The 26270-nt window shown below is 53.3% G+C and overlaps 1 protein-coding gene across 2 annotated transcripts in view; it reads right to left on the reverse strand.

Annotated features, from left to right (window-relative positions):
- Positions 1 to 4868: 4868 nt before the first annotated feature.
- The window catches only part of PLXNA2 (plexin A2), a 139181-nt gene continuing 117779 nt past the window's right edge, over positions 4869 to 26270 (reverse strand). For both annotated transcript variants that reach the window (XM_042013565.1, XM_042013566.1), the window contains exons 19-32: positions 25990 to 26133; positions 24649 to 24883; positions 23112 to 23254; positions 20761 to 21029; positions 17141 to 17207; positions 16387 to 16533; positions 15856 to 16015; positions 15641 to 15744; positions 11367 to 11466; positions 9097 to 9287; positions 8539 to 8708; positions 6674 to 6886; positions 6216 to 6366; positions 4869 to 5313 (exon numbers count right to left, since the gene is read on the reverse strand). In XM_042013565.1, coding sequence (XP_041869499.1) covers positions 5218 to 5313; positions 6216 to 6366; positions 6674 to 6886; positions 8539 to 8708; positions 9097 to 9287; positions 11367 to 11466; positions 15641 to 15744; positions 15856 to 16015; positions 16387 to 16533; positions 17141 to 17207; positions 20761 to 21029; positions 23112 to 23254; positions 24649 to 24883; positions 25990 to 26133 — 2190 coding nt within the window. In that variant the 3' untranslated portion in view covers positions 4869 to 5217. The remainder of the gene's footprint in view (positions 5314 to 6215; positions 6367 to 6673; positions 6887 to 8538; positions 8709 to 9096; positions 9288 to 11366; positions 11467 to 15640; positions 15745 to 15855; positions 16016 to 16386; positions 16534 to 17140; positions 17208 to 20760; positions 21030 to 23111; positions 23255 to 24648; positions 24884 to 25989; positions 26134 to 26270) is intronic.

Genomic DNA, 26270 nt, shown 5'->3' on the forward strand with positions numbered 1-26270 from the left:
CACACCACCTCCGGGTGCCACCTCAGCAACGTGGGCACAGACGCCCCGGTGGGACTGGAGAAGCTTTTCCAGCAAGGAGCAGTCGGGCTCTGCCATCTCCCACTGCCCCACCCTTCCACCTCCCCATCTCTGACTCCAGCATGGTCCCAGCACCCAGCAGAGCACCCCGGGGTGCAGGGCACGCACCACAGACCCCCAGCTTTCTTCCAGGAGCCAGGAAGGCACCAGGCACCACCCGCAGCTGGGGCTCCGGCTGCTGCTCCATGGCCTGCCCAGAACACCGGAATTTTGAGGGTGAAGGGGCTTTGCACAAAGCCTTCCAGGCAATCAAAATAATTTCAAAGGCTCCCATCCTCTTCCCCTGCAAAACTAAACCGACGAAACTGCACTGAAATTGCTCAGCTCAGCGGATGCCCAGCGGCGCCTTCTCAGCGCACACAGGCCTCTCACTCCAATTATTTCCCTGCTGAACGTCTCATGGATAAAATCAAACCATCCTGTCCGTGCAGGTGGCCTCAGAGCTGTCACCAGTGCTTTGCCCTCAGCCTCTGACCCACTGGTCTCTGGTTTTGGGTCCGGGCTGGGTGTTTTCACTGCAGACATTCACCGAGGACGGGACTGTGCTCCGAGCTCTTCCTCGCACACAACTCTGTACAATGTCACAGCTCCCTGCACTATTGCCTTGCAATTCCTGGTGCAAACGTGATTCTGGAGTAGGATGGCTGAAGCTCTGTGGCATTTTAATGCATCTTTGATGTCAGTTATTCACCCTCCTCGGAAAATTTTTTCTTCTCTCCAGGGCACAGTCACACGCCAACTCTCTCTGATGGCCCAGCTTATTCGAGTCAGGTCTATTTTAGTCTCGTTTAGTTTGGGGAGCTGAGTCCCTGTGACAGGTGAGCTCTGACAGTGCAGGAAACTGGATGGAGAACAGCCAGTGACAGGAGAACGTGGCTGGGCTGCTGCCAGGGAATGGGCTCGAGGCTTTGGAGCAGCACAGGGACCGTGCCAGGAGCTGCTCTGCCCTTTGCCAACCTGGCCTTCCTCATCCCTGCTGGCTCTGTGGGACTTCTGGGAATGAGACCTTGTTTGGAGGCTGTGCCCACGGGAGGAGAGGATGCTCTGACCCTTTTTCCCCACAGACTTAAACACGCAAAGACTCCCACGAGGAGCTCAGAGCCAGCAGCGTGCCGAACGCGACCCCATTTTGCCTTTGCCCCCCACGTGCCCACCCAAACCGTTTCCCACATTGTGACATTTCTTGTGGAGTCCAGTGGAAGGTAGGAGGGAACACTGACGTGGGGATGGGCCACCAGGATTTTAAGACAGTGTGTGGAAGGCACTGCTGTGATGAAGGTCTCTGTTGGCACCGCGGCGAGTGGCTGCGCTCGCCGTCCCCAGCGTGTCACAGCCCCGAGCCCTGCAGGGAGGCACCGCTGTCCCCACGGCCACCCTTCAGGGGTAAACCTGAAATTCCACACCTGGAATGCTGCTGGGATGCAGCGAGGCCGTGGCAGCAGTTTTGTTTCTCAGCGCTGGTCCCCACGGTGGGTCCTCACTCAGCTGCAGACAGGATATCCAGGGTTTCCATGGATATCCATGCTGGATTTCACAGGGCTGGCAGCGCTTCAGCCGTGCTGACCCCTCCTGCCTCCCTTGAATCCATCCTCTATGGCAAAGCGTGGCCCACTCGCTGTCCACATCCTCCAAGCTTTGGTGGCTGCAGCTCCACAGCGGGGCCAGCCTTGCCTGCGAGTTCCACTCTCGAGTGTGGGGTTTTAATAAAGGCTTTCAAGGAGGAGAAGCGTTTGATTAGCACCTCGCTCCCCCTCGGAGTGGGTGCTTTGATAGCTCATGAGCGGAAGATTAAACGGAATTATTCAAGCGGTGACACCAGCAGAGAGATTCCGGAAAGTGACGTCTCCCACTTTGATGTCGGAATACCTGAAACAGAGTGAACTGGAGACTCCAAACACCGAGCGGCCTTGCAGGAGGAAGGGGGCAATGAGAGGGATGTGAAATCGTTTCATCTAAGGCAAGTGCCCCCTCCTGACCAAACCTTGAGTCCAGTTTGCTGCGAGTGCAATGAAAATGCCATTTTGAGATCTGAAGCTTCCTCTTCCCAAAGGAGGAATGGAAATGTCAGATGCAAGCAGGGCAAGAGATTCCCAGCTTTGCCCCAGGGAGATATGTTGCTTCAATCCATATAATTGCCTGTAAAGATCCATAATTAATGTCAACCACCGTGAGTAGATACTTGGCAATGTATTTCTAGGCCACCCTTCCAGCCAGGGCTGTGCTGTTCCCTCTGCCATCCTCCTAAAGCTTTTCCAGATGATGGAAGAGGTGGGAATTCAGTCAGAAGTGTAAGAGTTTATTGGTTTGCAAAGTGCTCCTGCTGCTTCCCCTTTTTTCTCTCTGCTCTAATCTTCCCACAGCACAGAAGATCATCTCAGTTGTCCCCTTTTCTCCTTAACATTCTCCCAGAGAATCCAGGGGGTGTTTGGGGACCTCCACTTCTGCTGAGAAAATACAGGGGAGTGGGGAATGACAAAACCTTGACTTGCAGGGTGCTCCTGGCCACAAGGTGGAGAGCAGGAGGAGGAAAGCAGGATTAAAAGGGCTACAAAAAGCCTCTCAAAGAGAGGCAGAGAGGAGCACCCCGAGGGCTGGTGGGCAGGGACACGGTCATGAGGCCCAGGTGATGCACAGCCAGGCCTTTGCTTTGGGCTGTACTCGTATTTTGTGAGTCCTGCAGAGATAACTCCCCAGACTGATACCCAGAGGTGTTTGGAAACTGTTTGGGAACTTTTTGGAGTGCTGTCTTTGGGTTTCAGAGTACCATGAGCATTTGGTGAACCCAAACCAACAATCACAGCTAGAACAGATCTGGAAATCCCTCCCTGTGAACAGTAGGAACAGAACCAGCAAAAACCTGCAGGATTTCGAAGCCTGAATCTCTGCCATGTCCTGTGGTACCTGCAGCAAAGAGCAGGCCAGCCTGGGGAGGGCTCCAGTGACATTCCCAGTGCTGGGCTCCGCAGTGCCTGACCTTTAGTAGGACTTTTGCACATTATCTGCCTTAGAAATGGGATTCACTGTGCAGGAGCAGGATCCCTGCGAAGGGAACTCTGGGATAACAGGCAGTAGGAACCCCGCTCTGCCTCTCAGTCTCTGCTTCTGCCACTCTCCCCCTGTCTCAGTAAATCCAGTGCTCAGGCTGCTGTAAATGTCAAGAACTTATTGCACAAGGTTGATTATTATCATCAGTATTTTCTGCTTTTCAGAGAGACTCACAGAAGTGGATTACCAAAAGAAAGTGGACTTGGCATGGCTTTTACTGAATGGTAATTAAACCATGTTTCCTGAGTATTTCTCTACACGCTTCTCCCCTCCTCTGGTGCTGGACTGCAGGACACCAAAAGCCAGCAGCTCTCTGGGAGCCCTGCTGGGCTCCTCCAGGCAGGAATGGTGGAGGAGGGGGATGGATATGGAAATGGATTTTCCTTCGACACACACTGGCTGCAAAGGAAGGTCCCAGTCTGGTGTGACACCGCCTGGGCAGACACCAGGAATTATTTTGCTGCCATTCCCAAGCTCCTGCAGCCAACACTTGTATTTCCATTAGGCCTCCTCTCCCTGCCCTCCCCACTGCAGCCTGCACACGCATCAATATTTACTACAGAGAGAAATATTTACAGCATTCCTTCCCCTCCTGGCACTCTACAAAGGGACACACATAAGCTTTGGTGTCTTTGAAAGAAATAACACTCACAAACATTTGCCTGTCACTGGCCACAGGAACGTGTGCCATGGGGGCCAGCAAGGAACTGAAGAGAACAACGAGACGCCAACACAGAGACACGACAGCAGAGCTGGCTGGCCCGGGGGTGCTGGTTAAGGTTTGCTCTTGCCCTGGAGCAGAGATTTCTCTCCCTTTGCCAGTGGAAATGCAAGTCCTGGCCCTGGGTGAGGCGGCAAACGCTGGTGGAGAGACCCAGAGGGAGCCTGTGCCCAAGGACTCCGCACATCCAGCAGAAAAGCAACAACAATCTGCTCTCCCAGCGTCCAGGCTTTTCAAGTATTGTCACCGTAAACATCGGGGTTTGTGGGGTTTTGCTGCGAGACATCGGAGGCGGCTGCTGGAGACCCCCAAAACCAACCCTGGAGGCGTCGCCCCAGCTCTGCCTTGGCACCTGCAGGAACCAGCAGTGGACACTGAATGGATCCCTGCCAGATCACCACGGCCATGCCGGACACTGCTGGATCCTTGCCAGATCACTGTGGCCATGCTGGACACTGCTGGACACTGCTGGACACTGCTGGATCCTTGCCAGATCACTGTGGCCATGCTGGACACTGCTGGACACTGCTGGACCACCAGCAGCCAGTGAGGTGGGATGGAGGTGGAAAAGGGAAAAGCAATGAAATTCAGATCTTCCCTCATTTGACAGTAAATGGGATTAAAAAAAAATAGACATTCTATAAATACATGGATAAAGCTGGATGTCAAGACAGGTCGGATGATCTGATGGTTTTGCAGTTCAGGTAAAGTTCCTCCTAGTGCCTCTAAGTTACTCAGCCACTGGACTATTTTCAGGCTAAACTGCTATTTCACTTGTGTAAAAAGGTGTGGTGCAAACTTGTGCTCGTATTTGTTGTAAGATCCCAAAACAAAGACCTTTCGGTTTTCCAGACGTTCCAGTTGGTGTGAGAGTCCGTTCGCAGAATGCCTGAGCCGTGTCCTCGGGAGGTTCTCGGGGACAGGATTCAGAGCTGCTCCTTCTTGCCAGGATTATCTCTATGGCCTCTGTGGTTTTTGCTCTATTTCTTCTTTTTTTTTCCTTTTCTTCCTTTTTTTTTTAAAAAAAAAAAACCCTTTAAATAAAGTTTTATTTTCTAATATACATTAAACAATTTTCATGCAAAGCAGCCGTCGTGGAGAGATCCAGACTTTCCAGGTTCCTTCTTTCCGTGTACGCGCGAAGAAATGATCCGCCTTGCTTGGACTTTGATTGAGATGTTTCATCTTCTTGTCTTCCTGCCCTTTCAGACTGGGTCCTGTATGATTTTTGAGCACAGCCAGTCCTTGGGCCAGGCTCTGCTCCCTCCAGAAGAGCCTTGGGGGGGTGTGTCCAGTGCCTTCCTTGCTTGTTCTCCCTCCAAATTCCCCAGAGTCCCTGCGATCCTCTGCCCTTTGCTGTCCGTGACCTTTCTTCAGCTCTCAAACGACATGGCCCCAATGAGTTGCTCTACTTTGTAAGCCAAGCGCTGCCTCCGAGCCTGCTCATCCTGCTCCAGAGCCCCGATGAGCTGGGGAGGAAACAGAAAAAGGGGGAAAAAAAGAATTAGAGAGAGAAATCAGTGTGAGAGAGGGGGTGGGAGAGGTGGGTGGGCAGCGAGATGTGAGCAACTTGAAGTGGGGAGGTGCGAAATCCCAATAAATGGTGAAGCAACTTGGCTGTCGTTGGTTTGTTGGACCCCTTGATACCCACCCAACAAAACCCACTCTGGTGCCTCAGACTCCACATTTCTTGTCTCGTTTAGCACGAAAGTGATGAGATTTTTCAACCCTAATGGGAAAATAGCCGTGGCGTTGTATCACAAATGGCTACACGCAGTTTGATGACAAAACCCTTCCGTTTCACGGACATAATTACAAAATCGCTCCTTCTTGCGGGGAAATGAAGGGGTGGAACAGATGGCGAGAACCTGGTTTCAAGTGATGCATTCATTAAAGGAGCTCAGGCTGCCAGGGAGCCTTTGCAAACAGGAGCCTGTGTCACGGCAACGGGGATTTGGACCACGCTGCTCCCAAAGGACACCGAGGTTTCTGGGGAGCTTCTCTGGGTCATGAATGATTTCCACTGCACTGGGTGCATGCCAGGGCCGAGGAATCCAGGTGCTCCCACAATATTTTAGCTCTCAATCCTCCTGGCGAGGATGCTACAAGTGTGGCCAAACCCAAACCCCTCTGAGCGTGAAGAGAACAGCGGGGCAGGAGCGGCGCCAGCTATGGCCGGGCTGCATCCAGGGAAGGGAGGGGAAGGAGCTCTGGAGGCAGCAGAGGGATCCCTACACAACCCAGCGCTGCATCTGCTCTCCCACGCACGTGCCGTGGGGCCCTATCGCCCCAGGGGACACCATGGCCCAGGGGATGCCACCACTCCAGGGGACACCACCACGGCCCAGGGGACAGCGCTGCCCACACCCACCTCCTCGCTGTACTTGCTGACGTAGGAGTAGATCTCGTTGAGTGCACTCAGCATGTTGAACTCCACGGCGTGCAGGCGCGACTGCTCGGCGAGGTAGGCGTTCATGTCCTGGTCACTGATGGCCGGGAGCTTGGCGATGTCCGCGTAATACCTGCAGGAACGAGGGGTCAAGGGAGAAATGAGAAACAGGAACGCTCCAAGTGTTCCTCTTCCCCCTGGGATTTAAGCTAAGCTCTGCAGGGATAAGAACATCCTTTTGCTTTGTGTTTACATCCAGCAAAACAGGATCCTGAGCTGAAAACAAGAGCAGCGATGCTCGGCGGGGCTGAGAAGCACCCTGCAGCATCACTGATGGTCCCCGTGCTTCCCTTCCATTCAGGATGTTCTATTCTGAGATCCATGGGGTTTCAGGCAGGACCAGAGCACCCTGCATCCACACTCCCACGTGCTGCCCTCACCTTTCCACCCAGCTCTTGTAGCTGGGGATGTCCTTGGCGTACAGCAGCTTGTTGGAGGGGGAGTCCTTGCCCAGGCGGTGCTCCGAGGTGGAGCAGGAATCCATGAAGGTCTGAGCCACCACGGAGAGGCAGGCATCCGTGATGCTGCCCTTGTGGATGTCGAACACGAACTGTGGGTTTTTGATCACGTTCACCCAGAAGCGGAGGGGGAGGCTGGGAGGGAAAGCAAGAAACGAAATGAAATGAGAAGACAAAGGCGAGGAAAGGGCACCTGCTGGAGATGGTGCTCCCAGGCAGAACACGAACGGTGGGAGGAGTAAGAGAAGAATTTAAACAGGAGCTGGGCCAAGGCCATCAAGCACCAGTTAGCCCAGTGCTGCTCAGATGGCTGGTGGTGGATCCTGCCACGCTGGGGAGCCGCTCTGGGCTCGGATCCCACACGGAGCAGTGGAGGAGATGAGGGGCAGGCTGGCTGTGCCAGGGCAGAGCTGGGCAGTTTGGGGGTACTGGGGGAGCATCTGCAGGAGGAGCCCATTAGGAGGAGCTGGTCAGAGCAGGGCTGCAGGGCAGGGTGAGCCGGGGGCAGCCCCGGCGCTAATCAGCGCTGCCCGGCGGCTCCGCGCTCCGTCACCTGCAGGAATCACAGGCTTTGTCCCCAAATCCCGGGGCCTTTGCAATCAAAGGGGAATTATTATTCCTTTTTTTCTCCAGCTGTATAGCAGGATCAAAAAAGCAGCTGCTGCTTTCTATTACCTTTCAAGTCGCAGCTCTCTCTGTCTCTCCAGCTCGCTGAAGGCTGCAGCCTTAACTCTTGCAGTGCTGCAGGAGAGCAGCTCAGCCCCAGCCCCAGCCACCCCAGCTCTCTCTTCCAAACTTCCATTTGCTGTGACCTGCTCCAGGGGCAGCCTTCTCCCATGTCCCCACCGAAATTCCCTTTGTGGGAATGCTGCAGCTCAGCTGAGGTGGGGAGAAGGAAGGCCCAGGCCTGGTAGGGTCTGGTGGCTCTGGCAGACCAAACCCTGATGGTTATTGCTTTCTTTTTTCTCGTAATTTCTTGTGATTCTACAGTTTTTATCCCAATAACTCCTTCTTCTAAGGCTTTAAATGAATTGTTTTGAGCTTCCCACTGCCTTAGCAGGGAACCAGCTTTTGCAGCCATGATGATTAAAGGCCTTTTAAACCACGAGGGACTCAGGGGAAAATACAAGGTCTTTAGGGAGCAACCATTTGTTGTGCTTTTTTTTTTCCTTTCTTGCAGAGGTAAATTTCCAACCCATGGAGGTTTTAATCCTAAAATAGCAGCAGAGGCAGAGATGTGAGTGCTCCTACTATTTGGAGAGGCTGGACCCAGCTGTAGCCCATGCTGGGGCACGCAAAGCTGGCTCCTTGTCCCTGTGCCACCTCCTGCTGATGCCCAAACGCTCCAGGTGCTTTTCAAAGTGATGGGAAAGGTGCTGAGCTCTCCCCTCCCAGCCAATGCTGGCATTTGTGGCACAGCAGGGCTGTGCAGGCAGCACAGGGCAGGCACTGGAGCCCTGCTTCCCACTCACAGACCGGCTCTTTCCAAAGTCCAGCTGTGTAAATTAGGCCAGTGTCCAGCTCCCACCTGGGCAGAGGACTCAGAGGTAGCCAGGCTATTCCCCTTCCCTTCCAAATGAGGACATTTTATGATTTTATGATCCTATGAACACCACACTGGCAGCCCAGCCCAGGCTCAAACCCCACTGCCACACGCCCTGGGGCAGCACAGTGTCCATCTCCCGCTCTGGGGCTTGGCTGTTCCCAGCCCTTCCCAAAACAACTCCCACGTGGTTTTTTCCCCACAGTGGCTGAACACTCCTATCGGCCTCCCTGTCCCCCTTTACCAGTTGCTCTTCCAGGTGTGCCGGACGTCGGTGTCGTGGATGCCGTGCTTGTCCGCCTGCTCGTCCAGGAAGTCGAACATGTACTTGATGGCGAGGGGCAGGGCGCTGCCGCGGTGCACGGTGCTGAACAGCGTCTCGAACAGGTCATCCACGAACTTCTGCAGCGTGCCCTGACGGGAGCATTGCAAATTAGACAACTTTGAACATTTTTTTAATGTAATTTTATTTTGTTTATTTGTTCGCCTCTGCCCAGGGTGGGGGGAACTGAAGTTTTCTTTGAAAAGGCTCTGTTTCACCGGGGGTTTGAGAATTTCTGCGTGAGGCCTGATAGGCTTCAATCAACAAAAAGGAGATTCCCAGAGCCAGAAGATACAGAGGAGCTAAATGAACATTGACAAATATCACCCGAGTGTGAGGAAATCTGGACTTCAGAACCCCTCCAACCCCAGGAAAACCCAGCAGGGACAGCCAGCCTGGGAGCTGAGCATCACCAGGGGCTGCACGGCAGCCCTGGATGAGCCTCACTGCGCTTCTCCCAAGTGAATTTAGCTCAGTTACCTTTGTAGCCAAGAGCCTGGTCAGGTAGATCTCCGACACCATCTTGCTGCCCCGGTCTCCTTCCTTCTGGTCGCCGTGGTCGTGGTTCTTGACCAGGTGCCAGACCTTGACGCCGCTCTCCAGGTCGGGGGTGATCATGGGGGCGCGGGAGCGGAGGCTGTCGGGGCTCCCGGTGTAGCGGAACGTGGAGTCTGGGCCAGGGCAGAGAGGCTGGTCAGGCTGGGAGCAAAACCCTTCTGCACTTCCCTCAGTGCCCCCACCACGTCTGATAACGCCCAAACCACTTGCACGGGGCTTTTTAATGCGGAAATGAAATGGAAAACCCCCGTGGTTTTGTTCCGCACATGTTCTTGTTCCGCACCATCAAAATTCGGAATTTGCAGAAGATTTGTGTTGGTCTCCACTCCACAAAAAACCTCAGAATTGAGCTGTTTTTTCTTCCAGACATGGACTTTCCTGCCCCATTCACATCCTTTCCTGGTGTGGACTCCTCATAGAGATCCACGCGAAAATCCTCCCCGAGTCACAGCTCACACGCATTAACCCGGGCACCAACTCCTGCAGCAGCAGCGTCCTGATTCCAGGGTTTTGTAAATAATGAGGAGCTGCCCAGCACAGCCAGCACAAAGGACAGGAGAAACTGCTGAGCTTGTCCTTGAGGCTTTCAGGAGAGCAGTGAGGACTCAAGCTGAGCATCAACAGCAGAGCCTGAGGCCAGTCCTGCAGCCTGTGCCACCCCTGGACGGAGCAGGCCCAGCCTCCTGCTGTCCCTGCAGGGAAAGGGGAGCTCAAAGGGCACCAGACAACTTCCCCTTAATTGCTCAGAAGCCATGGAGGGATGTGAAACATTTATTTATATATTTCACTTCCCAAAGAAGTCCCTCCCTGGATCCCATGCCCAGCATCTCCAGGACGGGAGACAAGGCTGAGGAGCCCAACTGTGCTTTGCTGGGTTTTTCCTCTTGCTACATTTCTTTGTTCTCTGGGATTCTCATGTGTTTTCTCAAGTTTAGCCTTCAATTCACTGCTCACCCTCCTCATCAAGAGTGCAGGGATCGATCGCAAATCAGCTGAGGGAAATACTCAACTCATTACCAAAGTAGCTGGATTTTCATCCCTGATTAAGGCTTAGATAAATGAGTGCTCCAACTGATATAATTAAGGAGACAGACAGGGGGACAGATCAGGAAGCATCCAGTAATTCTATTTTTAAACATATCTCTGTACTGATATATAGCTGGGGAAGTAAATAAGTATCTAATTTAAATTCTGCTGGCACAATTAGAAATATTAATCTTAACATGAGCAATGATCGCTCATATTGGTGCTTTGCAAAAGCTTTTCCAGCTGACAGAGATCAATGAGCACTGAGGGCTCAGGCTGTGAGACCCAGCCTTGGTTTTTCCATCACCTATGGAAATGTGGCTACGGGATGTGTTGGACACTTGTGGGCCTACACCTGGCAGGGAGAAATGCCTTTCCTCCTGGTTTTTACCTCAAGACTCCCCTGCTTTTGGCTCCTCAGAACCCTTGCTCAAACTAAAAACCAACATTATTTTGGGAGCTATAAACAAGAGGAGGAGATGGGTTTGTCAGGAGACTTTTTGCTGGTAAAACACTCTGTGAAATGAACGATAATGAAAGATCAGCACTCGAGAGATTTTGCCACTGCTGCCTTTTATGGAAGTCTATTATTACAATTATTGTGGATTTAGTGTTCCGAGCGTGCACCTGGCACCTCGCAGGCTCATTTTCTCAGGCTGCAGCATCTTCAGGGACCCTCTGGAATGTGCTGAGCCCTGCTATTATGCAAATCAGGAATTCCCAGGTGTGCACATCCCTGCACTCTGTGCTAAGATTGCCCTTCCCCATTTGTGACCCATTAGCTCAGAGCTCAGGCTCCTGCACGTGGAGAGGAAACAGGAGAAGGAATCAGGTTTTTCTGTGGTGCAGCCCTGCTCAGGGCCAAGGGGCTCAAAGATCCTTTCCTGCATCACCCCTCCCCTCTGAGCCCTTGGAACCTTCCCAGGACCCACATTCCCAAAGGCTGCTCTTGTGCTTGGCACTTCCTTTTCCCTCCTCTCACCTCCTCTGGTCCTTTTGCTGTTCTCATAGCTGGAAAAGCCTTTGCAAACCAAACCAGCAGCCAAGGACGTTTCTCTGTTGATTTACATTCATTTTGGGTGGTTCTTTGGGGCAAGCTGCTGCTTTTTCCCCACCTAAATTGCAGTGTTGGTCCATGAGCCATCCCTCCCCATCCCATTTCTCACCGTATCTGCTAATTGATGTCCGGGAGATGCTGGCAGAGGCAGGAATGTTGTAGGAGGAGGTTTGCTTGGGAACCAGAGCCACCACGGAGCGGTCTGACACCTGGGGAGGCAGAGCAGCAGAAGGTCAGTGGGATTCCCTGTGCACACTGTGATCTCCAGCTGCTGATCCTGCAGATCCTGGGGAGAGGAGTCCAGGACACGCTCCCAGCCTGGCTGAGCCCTGTGCTGGGTCAGGCTACAGCAAGAGCCTGAAGGAAATGAGGGATAAATCAAAAGACGTGGTGAAGATGCTTTTGGTCGTTCTGATTTAAGATTATGCCTTACCCAATAAAAATGAGAATCTCAAGAATTGTTGTGATCCAATTAAAGTAACAATGCAGAGGGAATAAAAGGGCTGTAATAACGTTATGGGCCATAAAACATTCCTATTAAACCATTTTTTATTTTAGCAATTTTTACGAACTTTAAAAGTTTGATTTATGGCAGAGCGAGTCATAAAGCCATCTTTCAGGGTATTTAATTGTTATCCCTTTACTGCTCCAGAGAAGGAATTAAACACTGGGAAGTCAAACTATAAATGAACATTAGCGCTAACAAGGTTTTGTTACAGCAGATTTTAGTAGCCATGTTTAATTTTATCCTCCCTATAAATCTGGTAGTCACTGGAAGTTTTCTAACTTATTCCCCTTAATTAAGGATCTGCAGGTTTCCAGGGAATGGGCCTGAGTGGCTTTTAATTTTGAACTTGTGACCTGTGGTGCAGCACAGTGAGGGAGCAGAGAGTCACCACATCTTGCCAGGGCCCAGCAGACACTTTTTAGAGGCTCAGCACAAAAGAAATGGCTCTTTCTGCTGCAGGAATTGCTTTTTGGGGCTAAACCCTGCGTTATTTGCCAGAAATCTTGTGATGGACTCAGCACTGACCCTATGAACGGAGGTTTTTTCTCCCCCAGCAGCTCCAGGGATTTGTACAACATCTGCAGCACAAGGTGAGCTGCACACAGCGACCTGCGCTGCCTCCAAGGCCCTGGGCTGCATTCAGATGAAAGGTTTCATGGAAAATCGAGTTGTTATTACTGCTGGTGATAGTGGAAATAATAGTTACTTGTGTTTCACGGCGCAAAAGTGAGATTTTTCTAAGCAAAACACCCCAAACACCTCCATTATTTCCTTTGCTGCTCCTGCCTCACTTCATCCAATTTATTAAGTCAGTGGAAGAAGTGATCAGCGCTGATATTATTTCCTTAGGCTGTTATTAGCTGCCACTTCAGCTCCATTTCACCAGGGAGAAACCCGAGCCCAGGGTGCTCCCGTGCCGGATCCATTTCCACCAGGGCTGTGCTTAACTGGGGGAGAGGCACTAAAAATTCCACACACACAGAAGAGCACTCACACTCTCTAAGTTTCGGGTGGAATGGCTGCTGTCAGCTCAGCCCCAGCAGCTGCAGATCGGCCTCAGACGGAGCAGGCGCTCGCTCCCCCCTCGCGCTGCCACGCTCCCAGAGCACCCCCGGGACACACTCCGAGCTGCCTGGCTGCTTTACAGCTTTATAAATATTCTGATTATTCTACAAGCTGGAAACACGGCGCACAAAACACCTTAAAGACAGGGAAAATAAAACCTGGGGAGGGGGAGACGGGAGCGCAGGCCATGGTGCTGTGTTGGTGCGGGGCAGCGAGGGCGCGATGAGGATTTCCAGCTCCACATCCACACCACCCTCAGCGCCTAAGCCTCATTTTCCACCCAAACCTTCCCTTTCTCCTTCTAGTTTTTCATTTAAAGCAGTTTCCTGGTCTCCTGGCCTCCCCAGACTCGAAGGGGCTGACAGGTATTCATGCTCTGCTGCCTCTGAGTTAACCCTGCATGAGCCACTGTAAATCATTCGATATTAAATTCGGTGTTTCATTTTTCCTGAGTGAAACCACATGGGGTAAGGCTCTCCCATGGAGCTTAATAGGCATGAAACCAAAAGGATACGACACAAATGTAATACAAGTCCTTGCCACGTATAAAAGCACCAGAGAATTTAACAAAGAATTACACTTATTTAAGCTAGGCATCTATTTTTATAAATGAAGAAATAAGCAGGAGGTGCACAGTGCTCTCTATAATTTTATAAAGTGGTTCAAAACTATTAGAAAGGTGAATATTTCTCTTTAATTCCAATTTGGGTTTTGTACGTGGAGGCTTCCCATGAAAAATGCGTTTGATCTCTTACTGTATTTTTGTGATTCTAATGCAGAAAACAAAAGCAGCCGTGTCAAAACCCAGCATCCAGGTGTGGAGCTGGGAAACCCTTGGAATTAAATACCCACTCTCAGGGCACAGTGAGGAGGAGGAGGTGGTTTGGAGCCCTGGAGGTGCAGGAATGGGGCTGTGGGGAATGGATCCCGGGAGTCAGGAGCAGGGAATTGAGGAGCAGCAGGGTTCTGGCCCCTCCTGCAGAATCCCAGGTGCAGCACCTGTCCAAGGGACACACCTGGAGCCCCGGGATGGGAACCTGCGCTGAGCATCTCCCAGCACCATCTGCAAACCCAGGGATCTCTCTGCCTTCAGAGCAAAACAAAGACAAGGCAGATCTCAATAAAAGATGGGCAGAGCTTTACAAAGCAGCTTCAATTTCTTCCCTAGAAATTTAGAAATCGTCTTCACTACTCCTCTGGAAACCCACATTTATTTTAATGGCTCGAACCACACCTGGTTCACGTGTCACACTCCTGTTAAATGGTGAGACAGCAGCACTTGGAACTCCAATGATTTTATACCCTCTTTAAGCTGGGCCTTTACCCAGGTATTTGTTTAACTGTGTAGCTCTGGAGCATCTGTATTTTTGATACCTAAGAAAAACATTTACTCCAACAGAAAAAAACCCCAAACTGGTAAGAATAAAAAAAATTAAAAAAAAAAAAAATTAAAATAATATATATTGCTATTAGATTTCGGCAAAAGCCTCGCCTTGACAAGATTTCTGCTGCAGTGAGAAGAATTTGGCTTCTCTTTAATCCGTTGGGCTGTACAGAGCTCGGGCCAGAGCAGGCAGACACGTGTCACTACCTGGCTGGATGCTTGGCTGCCAACTTCTCCTTTCTTCCAGAGCAAACCTGACATTCAAATGGCAGCAAGAGCTGCAGCATCTTGAGTGCTGCGAGGACTTTGTTTATTTTAAGGGGAAGCTTTTGGCTCAGGTTTTCCCACAAGCACTGGAATGAAAGTGCTCCCTCCCCCAGCATCCAGCGCACGTCAGACAAGCACAGCTTTCACTTGTGACTTCCTCACGATGACTTTTAAAGATCAAGGCGTAATAAAGTCGCGCTGCTTCCCTGCATGTTGGTTAATCCCTTGCAACTGTCAGGTAAAACAGATTTTTAGGAACAATGGAATTAATCTGCACAACTCCTCTGACATTTTACGGCAATCTGTGTTTAAATCCTGCGGGCTGCTTGGAAAAGTTGACCCTGGAGGTGCTGTTTAACATGCACGGTGCATATTGATGCCCCTCTCCTGCCTCGCTCCCTGATTGCAGGGCTCCTGTCAATACTGGCTCCCATTCAAGTCCCCCAGCATGTGTCAGGCTGATGGACTGGAGATGCTGGATAAACAGGGAAAGATGCCAGATTAAATACTAAACACTTCTGGGGAGGTGGTGATGGACAGGAGTAGGTTACGGGTCCCAATTAATGCAGTTATCCTGTGCTGCAGACAGGCTGGGAGGGAAAGATTTGATTCCCTGCAACCAAACCTCCCTCAGCCCGCTCCTCACCTCTCTTCCCCTCTCCCACACTGTAAGGAGCCCTTCCCAACAGCTCTGCCCCACCCAGGAGCTGAAGATGGCAAGAATTTCTCAGGCCTCCTCACCCATCCTGTCTGAGCATCTTCACTGCCTGGCTTCACTTTCCCATGACTTTATGCCTCCCCTTTTGTACTCCAGGCTGTCCCAGACCCCCAGACAAAGTCCTGAGGCCCCCCTGCTCCCCTTCCCAGGCCCCTCATCCCCAGCAGTGTCAGCTCAGCCCCTGCACGGCTCCCTCTGCCTCTCTCCCACGGCTGGCAGGTTTAATTCAGCCAATTTTCAACTCTGCTGCTTCCTTTGAGCTCCGTGTCAAGGTTGCTTTCCCCCCTAATGCTAAAGCACATGGAACCCTTCTGGTTTATCACACGAACATGACCTCCCTGTCTGTCTGGGCAGACGAGACACTTGGGAATTCACTTCCTGCTGTTATCCTCTTCCCTGCTGGCAGCTTTCTGGGAGCTGTCAGTGGGGCTGCTCCCTCACCTGATAGTGCACCAGGGTGTTCAGGCGCTTCCAGTCCCCCTCGATCTTGGTGGTGATGTCTTCATCCTGCAGCACCACCCGAGCGATCCGGCCCTGCCGCCACTCTGGGGAGAGGGGAATCCGCGGTCAGAGGGGGCCGAGCGCTTCAAGTCCCACCAGGAATCGCCCACCAGCCCCTCTGGTCACCCCCTCCCATCAGGCAGGGAAGCTCCTACCCAAATCCATGTCAACAGCTCTCGGTCTTTGGGAATAGGGGACGTTTTTGTACACGGCATCCAGGATCTTCTCCTTGACTTGGGTGATGGTGTCACAGTTCAGCACCTTCACAGGGATCTCTGGGCTGTTCTCGTTGTCTGGGTTCACGCAGTTTAGGATCTGCAAGAAAAGAACCACACCATGCTCTAAAAGCGTAACCATGTCTCACAACAAACCTTTCCCATATAAAACCCCACTGCAGCCCTAAATGCATCACTGCTATTGCATCTAAAATATCGATAGAATCATGCCTGAGGGAGGAGTCCTGGATGTCCATTTTCATTTGCTGCAGGAGGGCAATGCCCAGTGCACAGTGAGATAAAAGCTTCCCCTCAGACCTGCATTCCCAAACCTGCAAACTGGGGACACACCTGGCTGGGACACGGGTCCTTATTGCCCAGCAACACTCACACCTCAGGCAGCGCCCTGCTCCCTGCTCCAAGGGCCAGCACAGCTGAGGGACAGCAGGATCCCCCGGCAGCGCCACTCACCAGGGTCTTGTACTCGATCTGCTGCCGGATGAGTTTGTCCTCGCTCAGGGAGTACCGCGCCTCGCCCGTGATGGCATCGATGGGGCCCTTCTCCATCTGCTGCTTGATGGCACAGTAGAGCATGAACAGTGGCTCTCCAGCACATTCCTGCACGAGAGGAGGACACCAGAGCTGACACAGGGGGAAGGTGCCTCTCCTCCAGGGCTCCCAGCCCCGTTTGGCACAGGATTCCTGCCAGCACAGGCTCAGCCCCCCTGTCTCAATCCTTAGCACATTGCAACCCAGGGCTGGCCCCCAGCAGCTCCTGGAGAGCACGGCCAAACCCACGAGCTCCACTGCTCCGTGGCTGTGTGGTCTTTGGCAGGGTAAATCCCTCCTGAATCTATATGGCTGTAAAAAAATGGAATTCGAGATCTCGATCTCACTGTTCACTCCCATGGAAGAAATTCGGTGGGGCTTCCAAAGCCACAAATTAAGTTAAAAACTATGGAAACCAAGGCATGAAGATGTGAGAATTTCCCTTAAGTACTGAAGAGATGTAACAGAACCTCCTTTACTTGGGAATTACTCCGGGAGACCTGAGGCTTCGGGAAGGCTGTGAGCATGGAGCAGCAGCCCCAGAGCAAATTTCCACCTCTCCTTCCTCCCTACTCCATCTTTTGGAGCCTGATGGAAGAGCTTCACCCCCAGATGCACCCCGGCCATGGCTGCAGGGTCAGACAGCAAAGCTGGACCCCGCTCCATCTCTCCTCACCTTGAGGAATCTGTGGAGCAGGAAGGCAAACCAGTTCGTCAGCATCTTCTCCGCCACAGACTCGGTCCTGGGGAAGGCAGAGGGCACACATCACACACAGAGCCGGGCTCCAGAGCCGCACCTGGCACAGCGCCCCGGGGCAGCAGGATGAGGCCAGCGCTGTCCCCGCGCCTGCAGCGCTGCCAGCTGCCAGCCCCCGGTGGGGCTGGTGACAGCGAGCCTGGTGACACTCAGCTCCCCGCACGTGGAGCAAATTACAGCCTGGCTCAGTAAATCACTGGGATTTACAGCGGTTCCTGGCAATCAGGGACAGCCGAGTGACAATGGCAGGGAAATTGCAGCTTTCTCCCCAGTCCCACCCAGTGTCCTCTCCCCACATTGTGCCCGAGATTATCTCTAATTTAAATACAATGGCTCCTAATGATAGTTTTTAATGCTGCCTCTGCAGGACCCAGAGGCTTTCCTTAAAGCTCCACAGCCCCTTTTCCTGGGATGGGATGGCTCTGGTGGTCGCGGGGTGTCTCACATTGGAGCCCAAGCCCCGTGCAGGGAAGAGCTGCTGTGCTGCAGCCTGGCCAACTTGACCACGACTTTGGCCAGCTGTGACTGTGCCCCTGGCCAGCTGTGACCATGCCCCTGCCTGGCTCAGCACCACCAGCCTTCCCCTCACGAACACCAGGATCCGGTCCAAATTCCAGCAAGCAAAGAGGGATGAATCCAATTCCCTGCATCCTTTCCTCTGGGGACTGTCCCCTCTGCCCTCACCACGAACCAGGTCACCTCCTCCCTGGCCTGGAGACCACCACATCCCACTTCAGACCCATTTTCCCCATTTTTCCCCTTAAATGAGGGACTGCCTCTTGCTATGAATCCCCACAGCATTCCGAGCGCCTGGAATTACAAGCACACACTGAAGAAGCACAGGGCTCGATTCCAAAGCCAAGCAGATCAAGAATAAACAGGAGCCAGAGATTTCAACAAACAAAACTGACACCAGTCGGCCAACAGAGCTGGGGTCACATCATCCATCATCTCCTAGGATGGCAACATCTGCCAGGAATTTGTGAAAATGTCTGCAGATCCCCAAAGAATTTAAGCCTAAATTGATTAACTGCCTAAAAATTCATCCTACAAATTGACACACGCGTCATTCTCCTGTTTGAAATATTTCAGGCACCCAATTAAAGAGGAGAAGCACCAGCACCCTTCCAAACAGCCCTGGAAAATGGAGAGGCAGTGACACAAACCACAGAATGGGTGACAAGCTCAGAAAATGATACATTCAGGACTTCAGGGGGGATATTAATTTAATAAACTACTTTGTTAATAGAATATTAAATGAAGAATTAGCAAGTCTCACAATTAGCCCTGCCAGTGAAGCAGTGCTGTGTCCTGTCCCTGTGGGCTGCTCATGGCCTGACACCAGCTCTACAAAAAGCACTGAAGCGTGGAGTGACAGAGAAGTCGGGGCATTTTTCAGGGGTGAATGGGATGGAATACTCCAGGCCTGGCTCTTCCCTTTTATTTCTGTACCAGCAATACCAGATCAGCTGAACGGAGCAGCACAAAGAAACACCTCGGAGCATCCCTGTCAAATCCCACTTCTCCTGAGCTCCCAGCACTGAATCTTCTCCCAGCACGGCCTGACCACGAGGTATTTGCAGTGCCCCCATCCTGGGGACAGCCAGCAATGGAGTCACTGTTGGGTTCACCACCACTGTCCTGTGCTACCTGGGAGAGGGGCTGCTCTCAGCCTCCCTGGCTGCCTGGAGCTTCCCTGCCCTCCTCTGCCTTGGAAATGGGAAACTGCCTGGCAGCCCAGGGCCTGGCCTTCCTCCTACACATGGAGGGCTCTGCTGAGCCCCCAAATCTGCTGCCGGGTTCTGAGCTGCCCCTACCAGCACCGCTCTGTGCCATCGCCAGCCTCTGGATGCTGTTAAAGATCTGCTCCAAAAATAAAAAGTAAGCTCCTGGAGATCACCAGGGCACAAGAGAATCCCCAGGCTTGGAGCAAAGCCTTCTCATGCTGACCACAGAAGGAGGGCACGGCACGATCCAGAGATGATTTTTCAAAGGAGCCCAGCCTTGGCTGCTCCGCTGGCTTCCTGAGGCACGGGAAGAAAACAAACCTAAACAAAATGAGCTGAGAGAACCCAAAAAATAAATATGTATTTTATTAACTCTCCCTGCTCTATGTAGGTCTCCAAACTGCTGTTGCCAACAACCAGAGCAGCTGTTTGATTTAACGTCAACTTTCTTGCTGTCTCCCGCGAGGGGCAGTCGTGGAAGAAAGAGAGAGGGGAAAGCAAGGAAGAAAGAGGGAAAGAACTGACTGTCAGTTATCAACTGCTGCCACCAGAGAGCTCAAAACATTCTAAAAAATAGTGTTTCACTTCATGGCTGATCACTCCTTATTAAGTCAGAGTGAGGAGTTCCAGGCTGGGCTGGTTTGGGCACTGACAGCCGGGCACAGGGTTGGGCCAGGGCTCAGCCCAAGGCCTAATAGGACCTGGAGTAACAGGACAAGGAATAAAGGTTTTAAACTAAAAGGGAGTAGATTCAGACTAGAGATAGAGCAGGAATTTTTATACGGGTGGTGAAACACAGGCCCAAGTTGCCCAGAGGGGTGGTAGATGCCCCATTCCTGGGAAGATCCAAATTCCCTGTGCAGTGGGTAAATCCCGGTGCAGGACAGAGAGCCCACGGCCCCGACTCCTTGCTGGCTGCTGCAGGGAGGAGGGGGCACAGCTCTTATCACCATCCTTGTGTTTTCTGGAGCACCAGGAAAAGTCATTATTGATGGCTGAGGCAGAAGACGCCTTCCCAGCGACTCGTCAAACCACGGGGGAAATTAAGGCCGCTTCCTTTGCCGAGATGAGTTATTGCCTCCGCAAACACAGCCAGATTTAAAGCAATTTCCTGTCAAGTATATTCATTGTGGCTGGAGGGACCCCTGAAATTTTTCTGGAGCTGTTAAACCCTCCCCTCTCTCCAGTGTGATGCCAGCACAGCCGAGGGGCAGCACTGGCCAAGGCCAGGCTCTGCAGGACCCCCGAGGATGTGGAGAACACGGGGAGACTTTCCCTTGTGCCCGCTGTTCTGCCCCACATTCATGCACATTTTTTCCCTATTTTCTTGCCACCACTTCCCAGCTCTATCTTGGGTGAGTTGCTCAATCCATCCTTGAGCTCCTGGCCCAGCTGTGGCACAGAAATGCTGCTCTTTGGCCAGGCAGAGCCCAAGGATCCAGTCTGAGACCCTGTCCAGACATCTGTGAGCTCCCAGAGCAGGGCTAACCCCTCGTGCTGGAGACAGGTGAGGAAATGGATGGGAATCCTCCACGGAGAGCAGCGATTCCCTTCCAACGCCACCACCCACAGAGCCCTCAGATCACAGAATCCTGGAATTATTTAGGTTGGAGAAAACCTCTGAGAGCATCGAGTCCAACCTGTGACCGATCCCCACCTTGTCAACCAGACCAGACCAGGCCATCCAGAGACTCCACCACCTCCCTGGGCAGCCCCTTCCAACCCTCTCCATGGAGAAATCCCTCCTGACTGCCCCACCAGCGTGGCCGTGCCGGCCCGTGGGATCCATCCCCTCCCTGTCCCCGGCCTCACCTGCGCAGGAGCAGCTTGGGGTGGTTCTTGTTTTCCAGGTTCTTCTCGATGAGGTCGGAGAGCAGCTGTTTGAGGACGTCGGTGGCGTACTCCAGCTTGCCCTGCAGCCCCGTCATGATGAGCGAGGCCACGTTGCCGCGGTCCCGCATGGAGAAGCTGCGCTGCAGCTCCAGCGTGCGGATGAAGGTCAGCAGGAACACCTTGTTGTTGATCAGCTGAGCAAAGAGCTTCAGGGCCTTCTCCACGCTCTGCTGCCCGTTGCCTTGGACCTGCAGGAGGAGAGCACGGCCATCGGCCACGGCACGGGGGGACAAGGGACGGGAGGGCAGCGCTGCCAGCACTGGGGGAGTCACAGGAGCATGGAATGGTTTGGGTGGGAGGGGACCTTAAAGATCATCTCATTCCACCCCCTGCCATGGGCAGGGACACCTTCCACCATCCCAGGGTGCTCCAGCCTGGCCTTGGACACTGCCAGGGATCCAGGGGCAGCCATAGCTTCTCTGGGCACCCTGTGCCAGGGCCTGCCCACCCTCACAGGGAAGGATTCCTTCCCAATATCCCATCCATCCCTGCCCTCTGTCAGTCTGAATCCATTCCTCCCTGTCCTGTCCCTGCAGTTCCTGATGAACAGTCCCAACTCCAGCTCTCTTGCCACCCCTTCAGATCCTGGAAGGTGCTGGGTGGTCTCCGCACAACCTTTTCTTCTCCAGGCTGAACATTCCCAACTCTCCCAGCCTGTTCCAATCCCCTGAGTGACTTCCTGGCCTCCTCTGGACTTGCTCCAGCAGTTCCATGTCCCTCTCACGCTGGGGGCACCAGAAGTGTGCACAGGATGGTTTAACCCTGGCTGCACAGGCCAGCGCCCATCCCTCAAGGCCTCAGCGCCCATCCCTCAGGGTCTCAACATCCCTGCATGTGGTGTCTGGTCCATGCTGAGCAAACCTCCCCCTCCACAGCTCCCCCGAATCCTGGCTGGGAGCTGCGCTCTGCGCACGCCATAAAGCAGCAGCTTTGAGCCTAATGGCCCCAGAAATGACACCCAGTTCTGCTTGTTCTGCACAAAAAGTGGCACTCTTGTAAGTAAATTAAACACTAATTTAGACTATTGCTTTATTATGGGCCAAGTGTAAAAAATTAATTGAGGCTTTCAGCCAGTTGCGGATTCAAGTAATTCATTACGAGTGAAAATGATGAACTGCACGAAGCAACTCTTTACCAAACATCTTGGAGAGTTATGTATTGGTTTTACTAACGTTACATAATTAAGCAACTGTGTAATTGGCAACACATTTATCACTTCTGCAATTCTGTTTTTCATGAGTAAAACAAAAAGCATTCATATTTGTTTGCAGGAGCATCAGCTTCTTTGGCAACTCCAACAGCAAACATAATGCATGGAGCTGGAAAACTCGGAGCAGGAATGGGCTGGGAGAGGCTGCTTCTGTTTTAGCAACGCCACAGAGACTGCTCGGTGCTGGTGGCCGAGGAAAGGAACCCAAATTAACGCTTTAATGCTGGGAAGTGCCTGCCTGGAAAAGGAATCCAGCCCTGGAGCAACCAGGACTCCTCCCTCCTGCATCCAACCCTGCTCTGTGTGGAGGAAACAGGATTTCAGGGTATACTGGGGCAATCCCAGTCTCTGAAAAGCTGAGCTGAGCCTGTGGACATCCCACACGGAGGACGGCAGCCTCATCCCAGCGTGAGGATCACAGCCCCATCCCGTGGGAAGGAAGGCAGCTCCATCCCAGGTGTGAGATGATGTTTGTGAACCCCATCCTTTTTTTGGCCCTCTCCCAGGTGAGCAGGGCCCATCTGCCAGGTGCCCCGCTGGAGCCTTGCACGTTCCCAATTCCTCCGTATCCCCAGGGAAAATCTTTTCTTTATTTTTACACATCTTAGTGGAAAAACCAGGGAGATGGAAGCACTTGCTCGGAGGCTGGAGAGCCTGGGCATTCCCCTTGCCCTCCTGTGGACACGCGAGGGAACAGCAGCGGGATGCTCCGGGCAGGATGCTCCGGGCACTCAGCCATCCCCTGCACCTCGAGGCGGCTTAGGAGGACTTTAGAGCACACCATAACATCTCTGCCCTGCTCTGCTGCTGCCCTAGAGCAGTATAAACCCCCATAAAATAAAAATAAACCAACACCAGGGAGGAGAAACCGAAAGGAAGCCGGTGATGTGGGCAGAGATAAAACTCCAGGCTCGGAGTTAAAATGAACTCGGGGCTCAGCCTGCTGACCCCAGGGCATCCAACACGCTCTGGTGTGGAGCCGTAAAGGTGCTGCAGGGCTCCCTGCTGGCTTCCCTGAGGGCTCAGGGGAACCGGGAGAGCCGGAGCAGAGCCGGGTTACCTCCAGCTCCCGCAGGACTGGGTGGTCCTCGATGCCCGGGAACAGCACCCTCATGGCGTAGGTGCGGTAGTCCAGGTAGGGGATCCCGGAGCGGTCCAGGTCGCTGGTCAGCTCATTGATGTCCGTCTGCAGCTCTGCGAAAGCTGTTCGGGGGAGACAACAGGGCAGGGAGAGCTGAGCTCCGGGAGCCTTTGGGAGAAGGTTTTGGGCAGGGCTGGCTGCCTGCTCTCCCCGTGGACACGGCAGGAGGGGCCAGCTCAGGAAAGGATTCCGAGGAGCTCAGACACCCTTGGAGACTCCATCTCAGCAGCCGAGGGTGGGAGAGCAGGCACTGCTCAGAGCAGAGACTGAGAACAAAGCTGTGGCTAATTTGTATGCAGTTCACACCTGTGCACACACACCTAAAACATCAGCACAAGGCTGCACAGAGAAACAAGGATATGTTTTCATAACTTGGTGCCTCCCCTCCTTTCCTTTCTTCTGGTTTTCCTCCTCTATCAACAGTTGCCAAGATAATCAAATCTGATGCAGATCAAATCTGAGCTGCTGCAGGGGTCAGGAAGGGATTTATTCTTCCTCTCATAACACCATGTTCTACAGCTGGATGTGTCTCCTCGTGTTCCCTCTCCAAAGTGTGACACGCTGGCTCAGTGAGACCTCTGTACCCCAGCTGAGCTGTGCCAAGCTGTCTGTGGTTTCTCCTGAATACATCTCAATTTTTGCCCTGTGCTTTCAAGGCTACCCTTGAAATCAGCTGAACAAATCCAGTGCAACTCTCTCTCTCCACTATGAAATGTGCAGCTTTCTATTTATGTTACTTTGATTGATTAAGCCCCTGCCCAGGTGGGAGGATGTAGGAAACAACAGCAGCACCCCCCAAAACCCCACCTTCACCTGCAGGGTGAGGGGGGCTCAGCTGCCTCCTCGCAAGGGACAGGACTTGTCCATGTGGAAACTTGCAAGCAGCAGCTCTGGATGCTCCAGATAACACCCAAAACTTCCCAGAAGCAAATGCCTGAGGAGCTTCTTCCTACCCCCTGAACCTACTCTTGCTGCTCTGGGCTTACGCTTGGGCCGGAGGAGGGACTGGCCCAGCTTTCCAGCCCTCCTGCCTCCCAAGTGGGCTTCACGCTGTTATTTGGGGGTCGGAGCCCCTCTGTCCCCCTCTCTCTGTGCCTTTGGAAAAGCCCCTCCCTCCAAAGCCATCGGACAAGGGGACACTTTGTGCAGGGCACGCGGGGCTCGTGCCGTCCCTGCCGTGCGAGCCAGGCAGGCCGCCTAAGCGGGACCAAGCTCTAATCCCATTCTCTGCACATCAGAGCCGTGTCCGCTGTTCACACGCTGCTGGCTGCCATCCTCCCGAGGTGGGGCAGGTGTGGGAACCCCAAGGGACCCCCCACAAACCCCAAGGGACACCCACAAACCCCACGGAGCACCCAGCCAGCTCCACGCTGCAGACCCCGGGGTGCTGGGAGAACTGGGACCCCACCCGCGGGGCTGCAGCACGCAGAGAGCGCCTGGCCCTGGCAGTACTGACCCTCCTTGCACTCCAGGGCCACCCGGGACTCCAGATTGTCCATCTGCATCTGCAGCCTCTTGAGGGTGAGGTCGTTCTCGCGGGACTTGCGCTTGTAGGCGATGAGGACGATGATGACGATGATGAGGAGCAGGGAGCCGCCGGCCGCGATGCTGACGATGGCGGGCAGGGTCAGGAGGCTGTCGGAGACGATGCTCACCGAGCCAGGGGAGAAGATGACCCCCCCAACACGCACCTGCAGGGCACAGCACGGGTGAGCAGCAGCTGGGGGTGCCTCCCTGTGCCAAAACCTGTCCTGCCCAGATCCCTTGGGAAGCAGGGAGCCACCTCTGCTTAGGAATGTAAAACTCCAGTTGCCTTCAAACACAGAGGGGGCCGCTTGTGTGAACACAGGGAGGCTTCAAGTGATGATAAATGTGCCAGCCCTTCACTATCGGGGCTTTGTTCCTATTATCTGATGGCTCCATTTGACTTTCATTTTACAGCTTTCAACTCCTTTTTGTAAACTGTGGACATTAACAAGCCCCTGATCGTTGCACTGACAAGAAACCAGAGTGACTGCAAGGACAGGGCAGAGAAGGGAGGAGGAAGCCCTCGTGGAAGCTGTGCAGCAAACAGGCTGGAGTTAATACCAGGACAGGCTTTTCTTGGATGTGCCCTGGCCACAGATGTGAGCAGCTCTCAGCCAGGTCGCGCTTCTGGGAGTCACACTGTGATAATCTGAATATGTTCTGGATGCTGAACTTCAAGGGAAATAAATCACAATTACAATCTCATTTGGGCCCTGCTCCAGCAATTCGGCAGCTGGGGTTTGGTCTGCAAGGGGAGCAGAGGAAGCGGCGATGCCCAAAGGCAGAGCAGAGGAAGGCACTGATTTATCCTGGCTGAGGGTGTCGATCCAACCACTCCAGTGCTCAGATGTTCCTGGCTCCTGCTTTGGGAAAAGGCAAAACCTTTCCATCCACTTGGCAGATCAGGTCTGGCTCTGTGGGCTGATTAAATCCCTTCAGGAGGGAGAACACTGGGAATGGTCTCAACCTCATCCAGCGGAAGGATGGCACCCAGTGCCAAAGGCACTGCCAGACAGATTTGTTCCTTCTAGAAGGCTCTGAAAGGCATTTTCCCTTCTAGAAGGGAGTGACTCTCGGGGAAGGACAAAGTCTCTCCACGCTAATCCACATCAATATTTTAAAATTCCAATTAGACACCCATAAAATCTAAAACCCTACCAGGCCTCACACAGGGGGTTGTGTTCAGTATCCAAGGGACTCGGGGAGCTGGGGAAGGAGGAGAAAGGGCGGAGAGGGGAAGGGGATGCTGATGGGACAGGTGGCCCCTCACCATGACTTTGTGCTGCCCGGTGAGGGTGGGGGGCTCGCACAGCAGCTGCGTCTCGGACACGGTGACGGCGCAGGGCGTCTCTCCGATCAGCACCGTGTAGTTGAGCTTGGCTCCTCCCGGGGCGGGCGGGCACAGGTTCCTGCCCTGGGGACACGGGGACACAACAGCGACAAAGATGCAGCACATTCCTCCAGCTTCCACTTGTGCAAACAGCGGGGCTCTGCTCAGGGCACCCCATCCTCCGCAGCAGGGACGACCCCCTCCCTCCCTCCCTCCCTCCG

Source organism: Corvus kubaryi, unplaced genomic scaffold (assembly GCF_017639235.1).
Source record: "Corvus kubaryi isolate FWS band 111438036 unplaced genomic scaffold, C.kubaryi_AGA036_p1.0 split1-37355, whole genome shotgun sequence".
Classification (NCBI taxonomy): Eukaryota; Metazoa; Chordata; class Aves; order Passeriformes; family Corvidae; genus Corvus; species Corvus kubaryi.